The 16,611-nt window shown below is 37.8% G+C and overlaps 1 protein-coding gene, 1 non-coding gene and 1 pseudogene across 2 annotated transcripts; 1 reads left to right on the forward strand and 2 right to left on the reverse strand.

Moving 5' to 3' along the window:
• Window positions 1–883: 883 nt before the first annotated feature.
• On the reverse strand, window positions 884–8,282 carry MRPL19 (mitochondrial ribosomal protein L19). The gene is made up of 6 exons (XM_069494509.1): window positions 8,174–8,282; window positions 7,877–7,994; window positions 4,914–5,032; window positions 4,567–4,701; window positions 1,575–1,756; window positions 884–1,447 (listed from the first exon to the last, which is right to left on the reverse strand). The coding sequence occupies exons 1-6, from the start codon at window positions 8,274–8,276 to the stop codon at window positions 1,226–1,228; spliced, it is 879 nt and encodes a 292-aa protein (XP_069350610.1). The 5' UTR covers window positions 8,277–8,282; the 3' UTR covers window positions 884–1,225.
• On the reverse strand, window positions 6,363–6,491 carry LOC138400443 (small nucleolar RNA SNORA30/SNORA37 family). Its single transcript, XR_011236326.1, has one exon. It is a non-coding gene; the product is annotated as a small nucleolar RNA SNORA30/SNORA37 family (small nucleolar RNA).
• Window positions 8,283–15,179: 6,897 nt separating the features above from the next.
• On the forward strand, window positions 15,180–15,383 carry LOC138400332 (small nucleolar RNA U3; annotated as a pseudogene).
• Window positions 15,384–16,611: the final 1,228 nt, after the last annotated feature.

Genomic DNA, 16,611 nt, shown 5'->3' on the forward strand with positions numbered 1-16,611 from the left:
CATTTAAAACTCTATATAAAGTATCAATCAAATGTGATAGGCATACAAGTTCTCAAAAATTTTACCTCCACACTCTCTCTAGAAGGTACCAATGAAACAAATTAGTAACCAATAAAATGAAAAACATGGAATCCAGAATACAGCTCAGCACAGGAAAGTTCCAGGATAGCTACACACTAGAGGGCAGAGCTGAGCATAATTCAGTTGACAAGCGGAGGGCTGACTTCATCACAGGCAGGCTGATACCACTCTTTTCACCCTGAGGAACAGCATGCCCCAGTGAGTCTGAACCAAATTACATGTATGCTTCAGCTGCATCGACTAGCAAGGACACTCCTAGCAACCCACAGAGGTATTCTGTTTTCACTTACTCCTAAGAGCTGGAGTTTGACTCACCATGTTCTGAGCATCAGAAAATAGTTTACTACCTCAGACCACATTTCTGCCAGGCATCAATTACCCAGACCACACTGTAACCCTGCCAGATGGCCTGTGGTGAGCCTTCTGTTTAGCAGAACTCACTCATACATAACCTTAGCCACGAACTTCCTCAAAGGTGGCTGCTGTAAACTCCCAGGGAAGGTGAAGCCAGACTATGACTTCCAGGGAATGTGAAGCCTTCATGTAATAATGGCAATATTGCTCTTTTGTACTTGCTAACAGGTTTTTCAAAACTAAATACATTGTTTAAGAATATATATATATATGTAGGCAATAAACTAAAAGAAATACAAAGGAACTATTAACACAAAGTCAGCACAGTATTTACATCGGAAAGAAGGGAGGGACACAACTGCAGACACACAGCAGTCTTAGATTTCAATAAATGTTCTATTTCTTAAACTGGTGGTGGGTGCATGAATGTTCATTTTATTATTCTTTAAATCACATATTGTTCTGTATTTACAATTTCATAATTTAAAGTACCGCTCTCCTTGCTCAGATTCCATGTTGAATGAGGAACATTCTGGTGATGCTGTGACTTTTACAGTAGCTTTGCCTCCAGTGAGGGAATGGACATCAGACCATCTGGCATGTATATTTCTCTTTTTAGAGTAATAAACTGGTATGCAAATGTTATTTTTTTAAAAAGTACTAATAAAACAATGAATGCTTAGTTCATTTAATGACTATGTTCTTATAAATGAAATTAAATTGGTCTCAAAATAAATCCTGTGGGAGTCAATATATCTATCCTCTGCAGGGAACCAAATTTATTTTCAAATCAGGAGTTTTTTGATGCTTCAATTTCATCCCATATTGCAGCTTCAATTTTTGAAGTGTCATATTCCCTCATCATATCAAACTCAAGCCACGGCTGACTCCACTTCTGAGCTTCTTTCATTTGTTCTTCAGTTAAATAAAGATCAAATCTGATTCCTTTAATATTAAAATTTGGACGTTCCCAGCGTTTGGACCACGGCCTAGGCTTCATTTTTACTTTCAGCTAAGGAAGATACAAAAGAAAGGAATTAGGCTGATAGACATAAGCAAAAATTCTTCTAAAGGTTTCATTAAAATGATTCTTTCTTATTTTATACTTAAACTTCCAGTTTCAAATATTCAACCTATACCTTATTAACAGGAACTTCTTGGCCAGGCTCTCGTGATACTGGCTTCATGTTCACATCAAAAGTGCTATATTCAGGAAGGGCATCTCTTAAGTACATCAAATTGTCATCCAGCCGTTTCTCTAATTTGACCACTTGGATCTCCTGAACTCGAGGATTATAAAGTTCAAAGCAAATCTCAACACCTAAAAAGAAAATAAAACATCCTTACAAAGTCCAGATTCTTGTACATGCCTCAACTACAGTAGAAGCATTTTAAATATAGCATAAGGTTTTGAATGTAGGAAACATGACATAAGATTGTCATTTTTAAGATGAAGATTGCTGAAAGAAATAGAAATAAAATTTAAAGGAGAAGTGAGAAAGTCTGAATTATTAATAGAATGACAGTCTAAAGAAAAAAATGTCTTCTATAAATATATTGAGTCATGTATCTCCTCAATCCTGATAGTATGTTAACTTAGAGAAAGTCTGAGTAAATTCTTCACTATGTCATGTTCTTGTTTATCTTCCAATTACCTGAATAAAGATCAATCTTCCATGTTAAGAGTAATAGGATTAATGATTCAAAAAGAGTAACTAAAATTTTAAGTTCCAACTTTGGTTAGAAGTTCTCTTTAAGGATGGCCTAGGTTTTTTTAACACACTAGGGCCCTCTGCATGAAGCAAGCTAGAACAGCTTTGAGCACATCAAGATGCCACAAGTAACAGTTTAATATAATCTGAATTATCAAATACTTAAGGGTAAGAGTGTATTCTGAGGTTTTCTGAAACAATCCCAAGAGAAATACAAATATTATTTATATGATCAACATTAGCTTCTAGTATTTAATATTAGGATTCAATTCAGTATCTACTGTACACCTATTCTATTCCAGGCACAGATCTAGAGAAGTTGTGCCTATAGCAAAATCAAAATAGGTTAAGATCCTTCTCCTCTTACAGAGCTTACACTAGTGGATGACAAACCAACAAGGTAATTTCATACAGTTAAGACAATATAGAATGAAAAAATTGGACCAAGGTGAGGACAAGTTTAAATAAGTATAGTCAGAGAAAGCCTCTTTGAAAGGGCCAAGAATGCTATAGGCAGAAAGAATAGCAAATGCAAAGGCCCTGGGATGTTAACAAATTTGCCATGTTGGAAATACTAGGGAAAGGCCCATTTGGCTGGAGCACAGTAACTCAGTGGGCCAGGTGCTACTATTTGAATGTGTCCCCCAACATTCATGTTGAAACTTAATCCCCACTGTGGTGGTATTAAGAGGTGAGGACTTTGAAGAAGTGATTAGGGTCATTAGGGCTCAGCCTCTACAAACCCTTAAAAAACTCTCCAACGCTTTCACAAGGATTGGAGAGAACTAGTTTAGGCTCTTTTGTCCTTTTGCCTTTCACCATGTGAGGACACAGAGCTCATTCCCTCCAGAGGATACAGCAACAAGGCACCATCTTGGAAGCAGGAACAAGGGTCTTACCAAACACCAAACCTGCCAACATCTTGGTCTTAGACTTCCCAACCTCCAAAACTATGAGAAACAAACTTCTGTTCTTTATAAATTATCCAGTCTGAGGGATTTTGTTATAGCAGCACAAATGGACTAAGACACTAGAAATGTAAACTAGAGACACTGTACAATTGCAGGCAGGAGATGATAGTGACACGGAAGAGAGTGAAAGAAACAGAAAAGGAGGAACAGACAAAACTGGGATGTATTTTTTGGAAATTGAGCCAAGAAAACTTGTTGATTGACTGAAAGTGTGAAAGGAAATAAAAATAGTTGCTAGTTTGTGGATTAAGTAAGTGGGTGGGTAGTAGTACCATTTATGAAAATAGAAAAGACTGTGAAAGGAACACCCTATGAGGTGAAATAAAGAAGATCTATTTTCAATTTGTTTTATGCTAATAAGACATCCAAACAGAGATGTTGATCAGGTAGTTGCATGTACAAGTCTGAAACTTGAAAAGGGTCAGTCCTAGAGATATAAATTTGAGAGTTATCATCATATGGGTGGTATACAAAGCCACTGGATGAGAAGGAACCACTCAAGTAGGGAGTATCGATGGGGAAGGTTGAGGCAGGTTATAATACTCAAACATACTAGAGAATGGCAAAAGAAAGCTAATACGTTTTGAGTATTCTATACCCAGTACTTCATGTACAACATGTCACAGTTTTTTGACTAGAACTCTGTGACGTAGATTAACATCTCAATTTTAAAGAAAATCAAACCCAGGCCCATCTGACTCACACTTATGCTCATTTCTTTCTATTAGATGGCTTCTCCAAGTACTCAGTATGATTGAAGTTCCCACATGCCAGCACCACAGGTCAATACAGAGTAAGACAGCAACTGCTCTTACGTTTTCAATTTGTTTGAAAATAATAACACCTCACTGTTGGGAATCATGAAGTATACAACTTTAAGTACAAAAACTTTACTGTTCCTGCCATTTTCATTCATAATCTTTCTAGAATTTTCCTACTTGTTTCTCTGCCTTATTATGCATAGTATACAAACATAACTTTGCCTTTTTTCAATGCTTCCAAGTCTTATAAAACAGTGATAATTTTGGTGATAATTCTGTGTCATAATATAAAGCAATATGCAGGCATTTATTTTAGGAGCAAGTAACTCATAAGGACATCATTATGTTTGTCTTAATGGTCTCCTGGGTTATTGGCTCCTAAAATGAATGTCCCCACGCTGCTTTATAGTCACTTATTTCCTCCCTTGACGTGGCCATGGTTTGGAAAGTCTACTTCTAATGGCTGTTGTCCCTGTAATACAAGAAGCCTTCAGGAGAAAGTAGACCACCAACCGCGTTTAACCCATTATCTCAATTATCAATCCACTCTAAGCCACAGCTCCATGTCTTCCCTTGGAATTCCCTTTCACTTTCAAATTTCAGATTTCTTATCCCTGGATGCAGAAAACAAAAAAGAATCCTAAGATAACACTTTTTAGATAATCAAAATAATGAAATGAAACTCACCTTGTCCTTCAATAATATTCCTAAGGACAAAAGTAGCTCCAAGGCCTCTTCCTGATCTCTGGATGCAAATCCCCAGAAATTGGCTGGTTTTTCCACTGGCATATGGGTCAGCTGTAGTGACACGAACTATGCTTCCTACAAATGCAAAAGAGAAGTGAACTTTTATATAAGATGCAGAAACAAATAACATTTCTAGGTAACTTCTTAACTTCCTAAATATTTTCATATAATATTAGGAATAAGTACCTCATACAGGCAAAACCCAGATGTGTGAAAAACAATATTCTCTTTACAAAGAAAACTAACCCTCCAACCACTAATAATAAAAGCATCCAGCTATTACTGACCAACATAGAACTCTGGAATATGGAGTACTTTTCTCCTTTCTAACATATCCTTTCTTTCTAGTTGAAATTTCAGAGGATTTGTTCTTCCCCTTGGAGGAATGAATTCAGGACTCAAAAACCTGTGAAAAATATAAACCAAAAAAAAAAATTAAAAGTAAACTTAAAAGGCCACTAGAAGAAAAACTTGCTTTACAAAGAAATGAAATATAGTGTTGACGTGTTTTACTCTTCATTGCCTAGATAAGTATATTTTATTTTTTAAATTGTTACTGCTCATGAAAATAGTCAACAATTCCTGAGTACTCACCTGGTATTTTGTTACAAACTTTATTAAACATCTATAGCATAAACTAATCCTAATAGCAAACAGGTAGCTTTGGTATCATCATCTCCTTTTTACAGAAGAAGAAACTGAAGCTGGGAAAAGATAAATAACTAATCCATTATTACATTAGCTACAAATTTGTCAAGTCAAGATTTAAATGTAGGCATGTCTGTCAGTCTTCAAAGCCTATGGCCTCATACTGAGCTATGTATGTTATAATAAATTATGCTGGAAAAGATATAAAATGTATAAATCACCAATTATAAACTAGCTTTTAAAATAATCTTTTTATTGTTTAACTGATTTTAAACTCATGAAATATTTAATCTATATTAAAAGTATAAATGACATTATGATGACTACTCATGTCCCTCCCACCTGAAGAAATAAGTATCAATATAGTTGAAGCCACTGTACATCCCTCTCTACTCCCTCTAGTTAATTACTATCCTAAATTTGGTGATTATTCCGATGAATTTCTTATATTTCCTCAATTTCTACTCTGAAAATTTTCAAAACCTACCAAAAAAATGAAATAGTAATGCAATAAACACCCAAATATCCTTCACCTACTTTTATCTACTGCTAAAATTTTGCTCTGTTTGCTTTATATTAATATACATATATTACTTTTCTCCCTGACCCATTTGAAAATGTCAAATAGCAAGGCATTTCATTCAATAATGTAGGACTTTTTCCTAGATTATCACAGTACCTTTATAACACCTAAAGAAATGAGCATTAATTTTATTAGATAATCTAATATATAGTTCATATTCAAATGTATTTAATTATCTTGGAAAGGTCTTTTACATGTATTTTTTGCCCAATCCAAGATACAATCAAGTTTCACACATTGTATCTGGTTGTTAATCTCTTAAACTAGTATTACTTCCCATCTTTGTATTTTTATAATATTGGCTTTTTTGAACAGTCAAGGCCTACTATCTTATAGACAATCCCTAGATTATGGATTTGTTATTTCCACATGCCTAAACTAACGTTAAACATTTTTTTTTTTTCTTTTTATTTCTGTATGGCAAAGGATAAAAAGGAGGAAGGAGAGCCTAAGGTTAGAGTAACAGGAGAAAGGCACAAAGTTGAGTAAGATGCCAAAGAATGGTCTCTGTCCCATTGAGTGACAGCTGCCACTGGTACAGTCCCAGGGCAAGGATGCAATCAAGGGTTTTCTCTCAGCACCAGCTACCAAATCCTGGCCCCACTGCCTAGGGGAGGACCTGTGAAAGTGCTAGGAAGTTAAATATTGTTGGTAGAAATATTACAGAAGTGATGATATAAACTTCTTATTCTATCATACCAGGAGGCATGTAACAATATCAGCTTGTACCACTATTGGTAAAAGTTAGGTTTGAATGCTTAGTGAAGGTGGAGATGTCCCTCTTACATTTCTTTATACTTTCTTCATATGCATGCATGTCTAGGCAACATATAATATTTTTTAGTATAGTTTTAAACTTCAAAAAAATGGCATCATACTATATCAACTCTTCTAAAGATTGGTTTTTTACACACATATTCATGAAATTCATCCATGTTTAAAAATTGGCTCTAGTTCATTTATCTTTCACTGCTGAATAATATTCTGTTACATGAATGTATTTGACTATTCATCGACTGTGGATATCTAAGCTGCCTCTAAATTTTTGTTTGTTATAAACTATACTGTTGTGTTCATTTTTGTACCTGTCCCCTTGAATATATGTGTTAGTTTAAGTTACAGTTTAAGTTGTTTACCTTCCGGGTGGAAAGGTACATACAAACTTAATTTTGCCAAATTGTTTTCCAGAACATATAATTTACATTCTTATTTGACTGAACTTTATTAAATGCTGCCCTTTGACAGAGATATTCCATTTCCACTTAAAAAAAAAAGTTTTATAAGAAAATTTTTTCTGAATCTCTAGGTTCCCTAAATCCAAGTTAATTTCAATTTAAAACCTAGAATATTTAAAATGTTTTTAAAATCCCAGAGACAATCCAATCAACAACCTACAGCCCTTTCAGAAAGCCTATAATCACATCAAGTTTTTCCTCTTAAAAAGGTTTTTTTAAAAGGCTGCTACACAACTCTACAGAATCACTTTCTTCAAATCTTAGGTCATTTACATTTACAGGTTACCAAGGTTACCATCATTCATTCAAGTGAACCAGGTTTTTATTCACACTGTTTTGAAGAGTAAATTTCAAACACAATTTAGTGCTGATTTTTACCAGAGTACCACGTCGGCCAGCAACTCCCGTCGAAAAATCGATTCCTACGCAGGGTTAAGGGTCTTTTGCAGGAAAAAATCGGCTCCTGAACTTAAACATGTATAAAGAGGATGTGCTTCAGAGAAAAACTCAGGTGTAAGACAAACACCAGGAAAGAGCTTAAAGTCCGGGGAATCCCTATTTTGAAGGACTTAATAAAACCGCAAAGAAGTTCTGGCTTAGGGAAAAGCGAGCAAGACAAAACTGAGTTGGATGCGTTCTCCGTACGCGGGCTCCTGAATCTTACACACACGTTTGTGCAGTGCGAGTTCCAGCCCCCACTTTAGAGCAGGGACCTCTAATGCTGAACACGTTCACGCGCGCACTGACCCAAGTAGCCGGCATTGCGGCCAGGTCCGGGCCTCACCTGGTTTCCTGGCCCGGGGGACGACGCTTGTCCACGATAACTGGTTTCGGTGGCGGCTGGAACGCTCCAGGCTCGGAAGGCCCAGTGCTCTGCTGCCGGCCGGACCCCGCACGGACCCCTGTGGGAGCGGACGACAGGGATCAAGACTTTCGGGCCTGCCCTGAGATCCTGCAGAGCCCTGCAATCTCCCCCAACCCGCGGTCCAACGCCGGGGTAGACTCTGACCTCCAGGCTCGCCTCCCGCCAGCCTGGCCCTGAGCCTCTCCCGCGCCACGGCTCAAGCCCCGCTCCACTTACGGCAGACAACGGAGGCCGGCGCGGGGAGAAGCGCCCTAGCGGCTCGAAAACTCCCAGCCGGGCCCATTGCGGCCCTGCAGCTTCCCGCCATGCAGGCCGCCATGCCTGCTCGCCGAGGTCGGGACTACAACTCCCAGTACTCAGTGCGACGAGGTGGCAACCACCGCAGCCGGATGGTGTCTGCAATGGGACAAAATAGACAGGCCTCTCCCCCCCTTTCCTAGAAGTCCTAGGAGAAGTGTATATTTCTCTAGTTCCCCATAAGGTGCCAAGTTACACCCCTCTGCAGGGATGTTCTCCCAGCCTAAGAAGCTCTTTCTTACCCCTCTGAATCAACTCTATCTTCACTTTCTCGTCAAGCTTTCCCTACGTCAAAACCCCATTGTAGGCTCTCATTCCTACTAAGTACCTTTCAGTACCAGCTCTGATCTCGTTTGCAATTTTTTCTTATTTGTGTAATTATTAGATTAGTACTTAACTCTGCCATTATACTGTCAGCTCCATCAGAGAAGGGACAAAGTCTTCTTTTGCTCACCGTTTTATCCCAGCACCTAACACGTACCTGTCCCTCCTGCTGAATGCACAGAAACGAGGGGAAAAAAAATAGTTCGCTACAGAACTACTAGCATAAAGTCCCTGAAACTACGGAAAGCTTTACCCCTTTGAGGAACTAAAATTGAATTTGAGCAGGGCAATTTGAGCTGTGAGTGGGGATAGGTGGAAGAGATGAAGCTGAAAAAGGTAAATTGTAAGTCTTATTAAGAAATTTGGAATTTGTCCTGTCGGCAATGGTGACATACTGAAAGGATTTAGCACTTAAGGGTAATGTGATTATTTAACTACTTATTAGTCATTCCAGTTCAATTAATGTCCCAAAGCTACCTCAAATCCAACATGTCCATACTGAGTGTAGTATGTTCCTCTCCAAACTTCTTCCCTAGTATTGGCTACCCAAGGAATGGCTTCAACATCCACTCTGTTGCTTAGGCCAAAAATCTCAGTGCCATCCTTGATTCCTCCCTGTCTCTCCTGGATAAAAGTCCTAAAACTAATGCCTGGCCCGCCAGATATCTCAAGAATCCTTATACTTTCTCATCCTCCTATCCGTATTTCTAATCCAAGCCACCATTCTTTCTCCTCAGGATCACTGCAACTGCCATCTGATTAGTCTTCATGCCTCTAGTTACCTCTAGTCCTTCTCTACACAGCAGCCAAGAAAGATGGCTTAGAAATGCATACCTGGTCCTTGTCTTTTTCCAGTTCTAAAGCATTCCATAGTTTACTATTGACCCTGGGATAAAAATCAAATTCTCGAAAAAGCGACCAACCTTGGCAGCCTGCCCCACACTCTAGCTTGCTATCCTGAAGATGCCTGAACTCTTAGATCAGCTTGAAAAAGAGGACCATGTTTTGAGCACAGAACTCAAAGTGCTGTGAGGAAAGACAGGGACTTCTACATTAACTCCACCTTCCTTGATTAGAACAAGATTTGCCCTGTAAATCACAACGTATCCCACAACCAAAGTTTCAGATGAGCAAGATTTTGGCTCTTCTGCCCACCCGAACAGTAGACTTCAAACCATTAAGGAAAAGGAAAAGGGAGGAGAGACAAGGATAATTGTGACTGGTAGTGGTAAATATTTTACTGTATTAACTACATCCAGAACACTTGGCCTTCACTCTCGCTAGTATTAGTCCTATGGGTAGGGGCAGAGAAATAAAAGACAGACCTTCACAGGAGGAGGGCAGGACTTATTAAACATTTCCAAGCCATCCCTGCTGCATCTACCTCCTTCTAAAGATGAAGGAATGGTTTTGTAGAGATTTTAAAAACTGGAAGAAAGAGCCTAAAGAATCTTATTTAATTTTCTCCCATATTCCTGCTCATCCAGCATCCATCAGGTCATTCTGACCTTAATGTGAAGAACAAGCTGGGGTTTTACTTATTCCATCAAACACCTTAGCAGAGCAAAATCAAAGAACACAGAGCTGGCTCAACCATTTTATGAGCTGATTATAAGAATAGAACTTTAATTATATACTTCTGTATTTTACACCCATAGAAAGGAGAGCATGAACATCATTACATGGTGTTCAGCCAAGTGAAGAAAGTGTCCCAGGCAAACTCTCTGCTTCAGGTTATTGTGACATCAGGATTCTTCTCTGTTTTGCTCGCTATTATTAATACATCCTCTATGTCTAGTAGAGTATCTGGCACCCAATAAATATTTCCAACTAAAATTAGGAAGATCACTCTGATTACACTTTAGAAAATGAGTGGGAAGCAGGAAACTATTGGAATAATCCAAAAGAGAGATGTTGCTGATCTGGAGGAAAAAAATGGTTTTTCTTAAAGTAAAGTTCCTTGACCAGCAACATCAGCCCCACCAGGGAATATGTTAAAAATACAAATTCTAAGGTCCCACCCCCAGATGTATTCAATCAGAAACTCTGAGGATGGAGCCTGGAAATCTGTGCTTTAACAACCCCTCCAGGTGATTCTGATAATCATTCCAGTTTGAGAACAACTGAGATGAGGCAACAGAGAGAGAAAAAGGTGGCTAAGTGATCTATCTGTGACGTAGAGTCAGCTAGAACAAAGCTCTGAAACATACTAGCTGTGAAACTTTCAGAGAGGTTCTTCCCTGTGCCTTAGTTTCTTTATTGGTAATAGAATATAATTATACCTACCTCACTGGGTTGTTATAAGGGTTAAATTGAGATTATGCATAAATAGAGTTTTTGGACAGATGTGTGGATCATTATAAATTCTTTCTCCCAACTTTACCGAGATGTGATTGGAAATTAAAAATTATATGTATTTAAGGTGTACAATATGATGATTTGATACATGTATATATTGTGAAATAATTACTACAGTTGAGCTAACATATCCATAACCTCATTTTTTAAAAAAACCCTTCTTTTGTGGCCAGGTGCAATGGCTCACATCTGTAGTCCCAGATTCTTGGGAGGCTAAAGTGGGAGGATTGCTTGAGACCAGGAAGTTGGGTTCCAATGAGTATGATCGGGTCACTGCACTCCAGCCTGACAGAGTGAGACCCCTGTCTTTAAATAAATAAATACATTTTAAAAAGGAAACTATAATCTTGTTCATGTATTAATACATCAAAGAAACAGTCTCCCATTCCAAAGAGGTGTTGGCCATCATGGTAGTCTAGAAAAACCGGAGTTACAACATGAAAAGTTGGTCAGTGACCCAGCAGAAAAGGAAGAAGCCTTAGCCAAATATAATAATTTGGGGAATTTCCAGGCCCACTGATGAGTCCTTCCAGGGGAAGAGATAGACACAGTGACTTGCCAACAGTTGTCAAGTTGTCTGATTTCTCTGATGAAATTATCCCGAATGTGAGCCTTAGCCTGCTGCCAATAAACACTTGAAACCTGTATTAAACTGCCTTTGTTCTGTGTTTATCAAGCAACCCCCTCATTACTTAACATTAAATTTTGTTCAGAGACAGAAAGTACTGAACACAGAGATGTAAATGTTGTAATATTCTGGTCAGCATGCTTTTTTTGTTTAATTATAAATTAATAACTAGCATTTGTTTTTGTTATAAATTATAACTAGCATTTGATTTTATAAATCCAGTTCACATGAGTCTTCCCTAAAAGAGGAATCTATTTCATACAGTGTTGATAAATCAGGTTCCAAGCTTCCAAAGCCAAAGGGTAGACCCAGGGCCATGACAAATTTTCCAAAGTAAAAAATATTACATGTGAGGCCTTGAGGTACATATTCTGCTTGGATAAAAGATCTTGATATTGCCTCATAAGTACCCACACACACACACACACACAAAAAAAAAAAAACATACACACCTTTATTAGCTATATTTTGCTTTTTAGTAAATTGCTCCTAAATTTAGTAGCTTAAAAAATAAACATTTATTTTTGTGTGGTTCTGTGAGTCAGAAATTCAAAAGTGGCTTAGCTGAGTGATTCTGATTCCAGGTCTTTCACAACACTGCAATCAAGATGTTGGCTGGGGCTGTATTCATCTCAAGGCTCAACTGAGAGAAAATCTGCTTCCCAGCTCATTAATTCATTCGTGTGGCTAGAGGTGGCCCTAAGGTCCTTGATGGCCGTTGGCTGGTAACATTGGTTCCTTGCCACGTGCACCTTTCCTTGCTATGTTGCCCAGGTTGGACTTGAACTCCTGTTCAAGCAATACTCCTGCGTCAGCCTTCAGAGTAGCTGAGACCACAAGCATGTGCCACCGCATGCAGATCCCAGCTGTCTTATTCCAGGTTCTCTCCTGCAAACTTCACCTGTATCTTGAGCCTCCTCCCACTTGCCTTTCACCACAACCTCCACTGTTCTTGATGGCACTTTTAGGCTTAAACATCTTTCTCTCTTTCTCTCTCTCTCTGTTGAAAATGAAGTCAGTTCCTTTGGGAAGAGATGAAGAACTATCTGGTTTATGGCCTATTTCTCTACCCAGGCAAAATCCTAGTCAGACAAGGCTCTGGAGCTGGGTGAGGACAGCAGTGTGCTTCTTTCTGAGTGAAAACCTGTTCTAGAAGCTGAGCATTTGGTGAAGGAAAGGCAGTAGGCTCAGGTCTTCTTGGCTTGCTTCTCCTGGTGTGGAACCATCACCCCATCAGCCAGGGCAAGAGTGATTAGGGCCCCAGTATCTTATTTTTCACTGCATACCTTTTTAAACTTCTTTAGCTTTTAATTAAGTACATATATATTTCCTAAAAATAAAGAAACAAGGAAAAAATTATATTATTGACACAGGAAGAACAAATAAAGAACAAAAGTAACAAAAACAAATAAATAAAGCAGCAGAGTCCAAAATAGTTACATATCCATATGAGAATTTATGATATGAGAAAGCTGGCATTTAAAATCAATACAGAAAGGATGGGCTACTGAATAATTAACGTTCAGACAATTGCACATTCAGTGTAAAAATTATAATTGATCCATACCTCACAATTTTGGAAAATCGCTGTCTTATATTTCTATTTACTTGATGTGCATAATGGACTTCTGGAAGAATACCAAAAAAAAAAAAAAAAAAAGAAAAGAAAAGAAAGAATGAAAAACTTACTGTTCATAAAATGGAAAAGGCTTAGGAAAAGAAGGAACAAGGTTGGAGCTAGAGCTTTCACTGTATACAGTTTTATACTGTTTGACTATAAATCTTGTAAATATAATTACCTATTCTACAAATTGAAATTTAAAAAATGAAAAATTTTGGATAGAATAAAGAAATATATGAAAAAATACAATGCATTATAAGATAATATAAATTGTAATGGCTTCTTAAATAGAATTGAAAAAAACCCCAAACCATGAAGAAAGACTTTGATAAATTTGACCCAATTACCACTGAAAGCTTCTAGATAAAAAACAGGTACTGTAAACAAATTTAAAACACTAACGATTGACTTGGAAAAATTACTTTCAAATTGTAGGAGACAAATGATTAATATTTAGAAATTACACTATTGACTGGGAAAAATATTGAAAGATTTACAATGTCAAGTGGAGGAAACACATATTAAACATTTTAAACTAGCTTCTCTACATCTTATCCACACTAAGGATAAACTCATCTGAGAGCTCTAGAATGTTCTGGTAGGATGACAGTCATCCCAAAGGTGTTCATTCAATTTGTTCAATAAAATCTTGTTAAAACTCAATATTCATTATAATAGAAATGACTAATCAGATTCTGACAATTCCATAATACAGAAAACTATGAAAGAATTAACAATTAATTAGATCAATATCTCATTTTTACTATAATTAAGAAAATATAAATTATGATAAAATCAGGCTGGGCACAGTGGCTCATGCCTATAATCCCAGCACTTTGGGAGGCAGAGGCAGGAGGATCACTTGAGGCCAGGAGCTCGAGACCAGCTTGGGCAACATAGCGAGACCCTCTCTCTACAAAAAAGTTTTTAAAAAGTCACAAATACCATATGTTCTTGATTACATCTAAGTATAAACAACTAAGAACAAAAATCATCCATTTCTGGAAATGATTAAGCACCTATGCAAGACATTCACTAATGCTTAAACTATAAATATTTTCATTGAAATGCATTTAGAATGTAATTTTTACAATAGGAAGGCACTCCCTTATGGGTATTGCCAAGGTATTGCCCACCAAACAGAGTCCCACAGCTTCTGTCTCTACAGAGAAAAGGCCTGGGTAATAGCATTAATTTTGGCTTAGATGGAGTTTTTACACTTCATCACTTTGTGATTTATTTATCACAAAGTTCTATTCCCTTCATAACTTTTATTTGCACATCATTTACTATGCACTTCTCTGGGGAAATATTAATTATATTTGTTGATAGATAATCACTTGTGATTGGCTGTTGGGTTATACTATAACCAGCAACCCCACTGAATAAATTTCAATGACTGCCTATATAATCCTCCCTGTGAACTAACTACTTGACCTTTTGAGTTATTCCCCAGAAAGCGTGGATTTTCTGCAAGAGAAAGGAGCTGAGCTTCTGAAGGCCCAGGGGCAGACTCGAAGACATGATTCACCATCCCCTAATGCACACAGACACCACAACCCGCCCAAGACACCTGGGTCCTGCTTTAAAAGCCCATGATCTCCATTTGTGGGAGAGACAGGTTTGAGGCAGCTTCCCCCATTCTCCCAACAAGATGTCTGTTGTATTAAAAAATTCCTTTCTTCCTTGGGAATCCTCGTTATCTCAATAATTAGATCTTCATGTAGCAAGCAACTGGACCTAGACTAAAAGCTCCTTGTGGTTTCAACAACAATACTAGGCTAACTAGAAATTGGGAAACCAAAGATTTCTTCATAAAATTGTACTTAACAGAGTTTATAGTCCTTTTTAGAAACTTCTCATTGTTTTAAGGAGTTTTCTAGAAGGGTTTATTGCAGTATTTTTTTCCCCAAATAGTCAGTGAGACTACAAGTTCACCCTTAGTGAAATGTGCATTTTTTAAAATGCCAACCTGAGGAGCACTCAAGCCAACTAAGACTATACTTTCAGGGATTATTTTTATAGTGAATTGCCATAGAAGTGTTTCTCAATTTGTAGGGGACTACTGGAAACCGTGCTGGTGAGTTGTAGTGCTCCTGAGCATAAGCCTGGCTTCTGGTGTTCTCTGGTGGCAACTGACACTTCCTTGTGACTGTTCTCCTTTTTCTTTGGGGAAAGTGAGAAGGAAAGAACATGACTTCCTTCTTCAGGGCTATCTATTAAGAAAAAGGCAGTCTCTAGTTTTGTACTTTTTAACCTATAACAAATCTAAAGTTTATACTTTAGCTTTTGTATTTTATTTACTTCCTCTTTTGGAAATAGTTTTAAAGGCATTTTTGCTATAAAAAAATCAGTATTTTAAGTGACTTATCATCATTTGAGCAGTGTTTTTCTCCACCTTTGCATCTCATATCTGTCTAATTGTACCACAGTGTACAAACTTTCTCAGAAATGTCTACAGAGTAGTATTAACAGTTGCAAGCAGCCAGCTTGTAATTGGCTGCTGAGCAATAATATGTTCATGAGAAATGTCCAATCCTTAAAGGCCAAGAACTAATTCTCAACAGCATTCAGAATACCTTATTGATCTTTTCTATTTGAAGGGGGTGTTTTGTAGAGCTTTTCTTTCCTTCAATGAGTCAATGGGACGAAAAACATCTCTGCATAAGGAAAATGCAAATGGGTTTCCTTTGTCAACTGTAGAATGACAAGATTCATAAATGTGGAAAGGAGAGCTTTATTTCTTGTAAAGTGTTGCAGCCTGCAGGCAGCCATTTTGCAGGCAGGAAAGCATAGTCTCAGGCAGAAACTAAGACAAGCACTTAGAGGGAGGGGTAAAGGAACAGGAATTTATGCTGAGTAGAGTGGCCAAATATACATATATAATAAGTTATAAGAGGAGTCATGAATATTTATGAAAGGAGAAACATGTGCATACACAATTGAGCTTCACGCTGCTTCATAGGGCCCATGTTTGAAAAATGGTGGCATTAGCGTGATCTGAGGGTGGAGTTTTCCACTCTCTGATGTCAAAAGGTGAAGCAGAGGACATGAAAACCCTCCGAGTGCAGCCTCCATAGTCTGGTCAGAACCACTGCATGGTCAGTTGTCTCTTATCAGGAGGGAATGCTGGTTAGTTGTGTTGAAACCACAAAATGGGAGGAGTAGCTTTAGACAGTTGCTTGAAATCAGCAGTGGAGCAGGTCTTTCCCAAGGACTGGCTCTGTTTAACCCTTAGGGAAGAAAGCCTAATGGTGGTTAACAAGGGAGTATGACCATCATGGCCGGGATTTCTGTTTTTAAGGTTTCTCTGGGGTCCCCTTGGCCAAGAGAGGGTAAAATCAGTTGATTAGTGACTGAGAATTTTATTTTTATTTCTCGCCTTCAACTAAAAGTATGCATTTTATTGTATGACAATATATTTGT

The sequence above is a fragment of the Eulemur rufifrons genome, chromosome 19 (genome assembly GCF_041146395.1).
Source record: "Eulemur rufifrons isolate Redbay chromosome 19, OSU_ERuf_1, whole genome shotgun sequence".
NCBI classification, from domain to species: Eukaryota; Metazoa; Chordata; class Mammalia; order Primates; family Lemuridae; genus Eulemur; species Eulemur rufifrons.

What these genes read in the sequence shown, in the direction of transcription:
- MRPL19 (XM_069494509.1), bottom strand. Translation starts at nt 8,276, where the DNA reads ATGGCGGCCTGCATGGCGGGAAGCTGCAGGGCCGCAATGGGCCCGGCT. An exon ending in GCCGGCCTCCGTTGTCTGCC is followed by an intron (nt 7,995 to 8,173) that starts GTAAGTGGAGCG and finishes CCGCTCCCACAG; the next exon opens with GGGTCCGTGCGGGGTCCGGC. An exon ending in CCCCCGGGCCAGGAAACCAG is followed by an intron (nt 5,033 to 7,876) that starts GTGAGGCCCGGA and finishes TATTTTTCACAG; the next exon opens with GTTTTTGAGTCCTGAATTCA.